Source organism: Streptopelia decaocto (genome assembly GCF_964273445.1).
Source record: "Streptopelia decaocto genome assembly, chromosome: 4".
NCBI lineage: Eukaryota > Metazoa > Chordata > Aves > Columbiformes > Columbidae > Streptopelia > Streptopelia decaocto.
The window spans coordinates 8,893,636-8,900,304 of record NC_138658.1 but is presented as its reverse complement, the minus strand read 5'-3'; the positions used below and the strand labels follow the sequence as shown (position 1 = coordinate 8,900,304).

Genomic DNA, 6,669 nt, shown 5'->3' with positions numbered 1-6,669 from the left:
TACACATCTATTTGCAGTTTCACTTTTAACCACAGAAATTTCAATTACAAAGGGTGTTATTGTAGTACAGCAACGAACTCTAGTAAACCACGTAACCATTTTCGCAGGGAGATCACCCGAAAAACCCACGAGCACACAGCGCCTGAGTTTTTTCTCATACAGGGCAAACCTGGAGTTGTTTTCCTGAAGCTGGCAGCATTACGACTGATGTGGAACTTACGGAAGAGAGGAGCAGTAAATCCAGTTCCCGTCATCTCCTATACAAAATGACGCAGAGCTATATTTAAATCATAAACCAGTAAAATACATGTAGTTAATACGAGTTTATATAATCCTAGGGAAATAAAAGAGTCCTGACATACCTCAATAGCCCAAGTATCAAAATAATCCTACCAGAAAAGCTCTCTGCCGGCCTAGCAAGCAGGCTGTTTCTTGAAACTGAAGGGCTGACAGTAATTAAACCCAACAGCAGATGTAATAAATGGCAGGATTGCACAACTCTGTGTTTTCCAGAAGGCAGCAAAGTGCTTTTGTGCAGGCACACACGCCCAGCCCTGCCTGCTGCAGGAAAGCCATTCTGCTAAGGAGAAACTTGGAATAATCTGTGCTTCTGTGCTTTCACGTGACTTCTTGCAGAACAGTCTAACCCCTTGTTTTCTCATGTAAGGGAAGAAGGGCATATACAGCATATTAACCAATGTACGCATAAAAGCTATTGAACAGAACAACTGCAAAGGAACTTATCAACCCACGAGTAATTCACCTGTTTATTGAATAAATAGAAGGAACCCGTGAATGAGAAATCATTTATATGAACAAACACAGTAGTTCAGTGCCCATGCCAAAGCAATCAGACTGACAGGACTGACCAAGGCACAACACTGTACAAACACAGGTGAGGGAGGACACTGGGTATCCAGGATTCAGACTGAGATGAAACTGTTTAAGTGCTCTACCTCTTTTTCTGTGTTTGAGAGTAATCTTGCTTAATAAGAAAAACACAAGCTGCTGGATGAGAGAGAATTGCTCATTTTTTCCTACCAGATGGCAGGGCTGCCTCAGGTTTTACTATAAAATGAAACTTTCCAGCTCAGCTTAGATCAGCAGCCGAGGAAAACCGAGTTTTTTTTTTCCCAGAGGCAGTGCAATGAAGCTGAACCACTGTTGTTTAACGCGGAAGAAAATAATGGAATATTTTAAAATACTCAATTTTACAACACCGTCAGCCAAGCGTTCCTCTTACGGTGCGCTGCTCACCACCGCGTCCCCGCTCGGGAAGGCAGGGGGTGCGGGGGTTTCCTCCGGAGGCGCCCGCCCTCGGGCTCTATCCGGGGCGCTGCCCCCTCCTTCCTGCACTCCTGTGTTCCTCCCCCGCCCCGCAGCCCGGCCCCGGGCAGCCCCCGCCCCGCTGCCGGGAGGGCCGTCCCGCTGCCGAGCGGACCCACCGGCCCGCAGCGCCGCGACCGCGGGCCGCTCCCCGATCCACCTCCCCGCGCCAGGCGGCCGCAGCGGGCGCTCCGGAGCCGGTGGCGGCCGCAGCCAGCGCAGCTCCCCGCGGCGCGCAGGACAGCGCGGCCGGCCAGGTGAGGTTGTGCGGCGGGACCGAGGGGCAGCCGGGGGCCGTGCCCCGCTCCGAGTGCGGTGCCGGGGAAGCCGGGTAGTGAGGGGGCGGGATGCTCGCCGGGGTTTCCTCGGTCACTTTCGACCGAGGTGGCGGCGTTGGTGGCGAGCGCTTTCGGGCGCTCCTGCCCTCGCCTTACCTGCGGTCCGTGCGATGAGCAGCTGGCTGGAGGCTCTAGAGCGGCACAAAGCCCTGCAGGTGTGTTCCTGGGGCCGCGGGCGGGCAGCAGTTCGGGCGTATTCTCGTGTAACGACAGCAAAGATGGTATTTTAGTGACATTGAGGTTTTGGGACACTGAGTGCTCCCAGGTTAGGAGCTGTCAGAGGTACACTCACCCAGGAGCCATTGGCTTTTCGTGCTGGGCGTCAGTGCATTGGCTGCATCAGACACCTGCACCAGACACCTGCGTTGCCCAGTGCGCAGGACAAACCCGCCCGGGGGTGAGCGGAGACTGAAACACAAGCTGTGGGGTGCCAGCCTCCTGCATCATCTCTTGCAGATTGTAAAAGATACACCAGCGACTGCAGCGTAGCATTTTGGAGAGACAAAAGGGATAGCTGTCCTTACATAGCGTGCTTTAAAATCATACTCTGTGCTGCCCCTGCCTCAAGGTTCATGGTCATTTAAAATGAAAATTAATAACATATAATATTAAATAATAAAATGGATGCTATTCTTTTTCTTGGTACACAGATTGAACACTTATGTTTTAATCTGCAAAAGCAAACGGTAGAGCTCCCTGAGTGATAATTTCTAGGTATAGAGTTACAGCTCTTGAATACGTGTTACACGCTCAAATGGGAGCCCTATGGTTCTCAAGTTAGGTATTCTTGTTCTTAATGCTCTGTGTCATTTTCCTGTCTCAAAAAATGGGGATAATGATACACACTGAAGGAGAAGGGAAAGAGGAAGGATCACAACTGATTGACTCAAGGTACAGTCAAAAGCAGTGCAATGGGCTGCTTTACAGTTGCAGGAGAAGCTTGGATTTAACTATAGAATGTTTCTTTCTCCAGAGAGAGTTCTCAAAAAAAAAAAAAAAAAAAACTTTCTCCTGACCAGTACAGTCTAGTAAACAGAAACTCCTTCAGTATTTACATGAAAGTATGCTTAGTCCAACCTCAATAAACAGTTAATAATGCAGGACTTGGCAACTGACCTCAGGTTGCTAGAGATGCCACACAAGCAGATCTTGAATAGATAGTGGAGTCTGTGGGAGCTGCTGAGATCCAGGTTCAATGGGTGAGTGCTGCTGTACTTCTAAAGCAATCAGTGGCAGTTCTACACCTTCCAAATTAATAAATGTAGCCATTTGTAAAATTCAAAAACGTGAATAAAGACAACATCTCTGATACACAGTTGTATATGCTGCAGATTTCTCAAGATCTGTTTCTATTCTTGTGTTTTGCCCAGTCCTGCTGCATTTCAGAAGCCAATTGAGGAAGATACTAATGGAAGCAGAAAATGCTTTTGTGTTGGTTTCAAGCCTCAAGATAGAAAACTGTCTCTGTAGACTGGGCTGCAAAGTAAATGAACTGACTTGGTTTTCCCCTTTAACCAAAGCTGCCCTCATGTGACATCTCACATCCTCGTAGTGGTGCAAAGCAGGGAAGGGCAGAACTGAGCACAGAGAGGGACAGTCCATCCTCCTGCTCGCAGAGCTGCTTCCAGCTCACCAGCGTTGAGCCATACGAGTAGAAGGAGGAATAGGTACTGATGCCATTGCAGCGTGGCTTACAAATGGTAAATGAATACCTGCCAGCAAGGTGCCTGTCTGTACGTCTGTCAGGAGCATCAATGACGTTTAAAGTGAGCTCTGAGAGCTACCTGAAATTTTTTATTTCTCTAATCATCTAAACTTGGTAGAAGTGCTGTTGTAGCCTACTTCAGTAAGTAAGCTCAGGTTGCTAAACTACTGTGTCAGAGCTATTGCTGTTATTGTGCTAAAAGGTCTAAGAAGGAAGCAATTTTGAGGTTTCAGAAAGTGACAGGCTGGCATACAACCATTGACTGTGCATGGAGTTTATGTACAGTGGTGTAATTTAGCCTTAAAAAAAGCCACAATTCAGAATACTGAACTGCAGTGATGACTCACCTACTCATAAAAATACCAGATTAATTTGTAAGCTGCTTCTCAGTGTCATTCACTGAATAGAGCTGGTGAGAAAGCTCAGGGTTGGTACATGACATGTCGGGAACTTACCATGATCTAGAAGAACCAATACAAACATCTGCACTGTATGATTCAAGTTAAATGGCCACTTACGAACAATGCAGTTTAATAACACGTTTCTCTGGTGAGAAACTGAGAATTTATTCTCTGGTTCCTACTTTAAGTACCTAGAGTCTTTTCTTTCTTTAGATTAAGTTTCAGTGCAGGAGAATACTGAGTTTGCATGTATAGAGAACCAGATCGCAGTGTTTCCTAAGGTATCTCATAGATTTTTTTTTTTGGCTGCACTTCAGTTGCTCAAGACCTTGCAACAGAATTTAGTTCCTAAGTAAGCATCTCTGTGTTGTGAAAAGCTTTAAAAAAGAAAACAACAAAACAACAAAACCAAGAAAAGTTATTTGTTAGTTCTAGTTCCTAGCTGGCAGCAATTGAGAGTCCCAGGTGTTTTTCAGAGTTCTGAAGCGCTAGGCAGCCATTGCAACGGATGTGGGATTGTCTGCTGGGAGGAGTTCAGCACAGAACAATCTGGCACTTGGCTGTGGTCACCTCATGAGCCTTAGGCAAAGTGCTGGGAAATGATGGTTCTCATGGACTGGGTGTGCTCAACTTCCACTTCTTCATTCCAGAGGTTTCGTTACATTCACTGTCAGACAATTTACTATAAATTGTATACAGTCACGATGCAAAAATATGTGAAGTATTTTAACGCCACACTGAAGCCATTTTTTTGGTACTGCAGTGATTTCATGCTGTGATTTTACTTCTTTCTTGTAGATCTGAGGAACTCATTTCATCATGAGTTCTTTTGAAGAAGCCGATACTGAAGAAACAATAACATGTCTCCACATGACCTTTTACCACCCTTGCCAAAATGACCAGATGTTTAGTTGCCTGAATTTCTGTAGGCGAGAACAAGTCAGGGCAGATGAAGTGGCCAAGTTTGGCCGTGATTCTAATATCTGCCATTACAACTTAATGGATACTCGTGTTTCTCGGATTCAGTTTTCATTGCAGTTCTACAGGAAACTGAACAGCTCAGAATGTTGTTTTGAGATAAAGAACATGAGCAAGAAAACAAAACTGATGGTGGACCAAACAGAACTGGGTTATTTAAACAAAATTGACTTGCCATGGAAGTGTATCATTTTGTTTGGGGACTACCAGATTTTAGCGGAGACTCAAGAAGGGGTGTCCATGGATTATTTTGAGACTTACTTCCACTTGTCTGAAGTGCCGATCTTACAGGAAAGATGCCTGCCATCACGGCAACCCGTACCTGAGACTGGCATTTCCTCTCCCTTGTTTCCTTCCCAAGGCAAAAACCCCACAGAGATTGATGAAAATGAGCCATGGCATACAGGCGAAGGAGGCTGGAGCACATTTTGACCATCTGGAACCTGCATAACTTCAGAAATGGAAGGCTGTCATCTCAGTCCACTGTCCTTGGTTGTTCTCACTGCTGTACATCAGTCGTCTTACCGTTTTCAGTACAGTCATACCAGAGCATACTTCGTTCAACAGAAACTGATTCCTGCCACTGTTTTTAGCAGGGCAAATGTGCTCTCTGGTCACCACTGTTTGCCAGATAAACGTGAAGAAGACATAGAGGGCCACTCAAGTCCATTGTAGCAGAATCAATTCAAGAACTGTGATCACATGCCTTGAAGGTATATTTAATGGGCATTAACACAGAACACACAGAACAGTGTTTTAGCCCCAGCATTGATTAGCTAAGTAGGGACGTAATGTCTCGCTGCATGTTATATTTTGTGCTTCGCTTTTGACATTAAGTTCCAAACAGTATTTTCAAGCCTAGGTTGTAACTTCCCAGCTTTTGCAGCTTAGAAACACTTTGTCAGCATAGTCCTTTAAAGGACTTTGCAGTGAGATTCTTTCTTCTATTTTTAAAATGAATTAAAATATGTATTTTTTCCAAGTTAGCTACTTTTGCTTGTGAATGTAAATAAACATGCAATGTCAGTGATCACGTTATGTAAAAATACAAATAAATTTTGTAATAAAAGCATCTGGTTGCTCAGTAAGGATTTGTTGCCTTCTAAAACTACAGTCTAAAAGCACTTACGTGAATAAAATTATTTCTGAGACAATCCAGATAAGAAATTTTTAGTGGCATTATTCTGGGCTTTCTAAAAGTGGCATTGCTCCAAGATAAGAGTTGACTAAAATACTTTCAGCAAGTCTTCTCCCTCTCCACCCCCTCCACGCTCCCTCCTAAGCTCTTACAAAATCTGTTTTCATTTAAGCATTTCTCAGGTTGTTTCAGGTAAGTTTTTCTTTGCTAGGGGCTAAGGTTTTCATTGGCACCTGTTTTTTGTCAAGTATTTGTTTGAAAGACACACTGAAAAGAATCACAACAGAGTATGTGTAAGTTACCCATCTTACCATCCATAAACATTAAGCTGCATTTCAGCATTAATCATTACAAGAAAACCAGAATTATACCTGAGGGGAGGAGAGTTTAATAACACAACATAACCTGAGATTAAAGCAAACAACCCCAAGTGAAAGTCACGGGAGAGGCAATCAAACTAAAACACAGGCTTATGTAGGACTTCATTTGTCTATTAAGTCTCATCTTTGCCAAAAAAAACTTTGTTCCCATGTTTTCTACTCTTTGAACTAGCCTCTAGTACTTAACTTTTACAGTCCTTGGCCTAGATGAGCAATTCAGCTGCCATCTCAGCACAAACGCTATCACACACCCAGTCCCTCAGCTTAACAAACCAAACCTGAGCAGGAATCACCGTGTCACCAGACGTGGCACCACTGGGCGCAGTGTCCAGTAGCTTCTTGTCTTTTATATGCTTTTCACCTGAGTTTTCCTACTCTGTAATTAGGCAGAATAACCAATACC

General features: G+C 44.5%; 1 protein-coding gene across 2 annotated transcripts; it reads left to right on the top strand.

Moving 5' to 3' along the window:
- Positions 1–1,475: 1,475 nt before the first annotated feature.
- Positions 1,476–5,975, top strand: TIFA (TRAF interacting protein with forkhead associated domain). 2 transcript variants are annotated; one of them, XM_082051017.1, is made up of 2 exons: positions 1,476–1,591; positions 4,576–5,975. In XM_082051017.1, the coding sequence occupies exon 2, from the start codon at positions 4,590–4,592 to the stop codon at positions 5,178–5,180; it is 591 nt and encodes a 196-aa protein (XP_081907143.1). In that variant the 5' UTR covers positions 1,476–1,591; positions 4,576–4,589; the 3' UTR covers positions 5,181–5,975. The 2 variants fall into 2 exon arrangements, with proteins under 2 accessions (XP_081907143.1, XP_081907144.1); XM_082051018.1 differs by having other exon boundaries at positions 1,495–1,583; positions 4,569–5,975.
- The last annotated feature ends 694 nt before the right edge of the window (positions 5,976–6,669 follow it).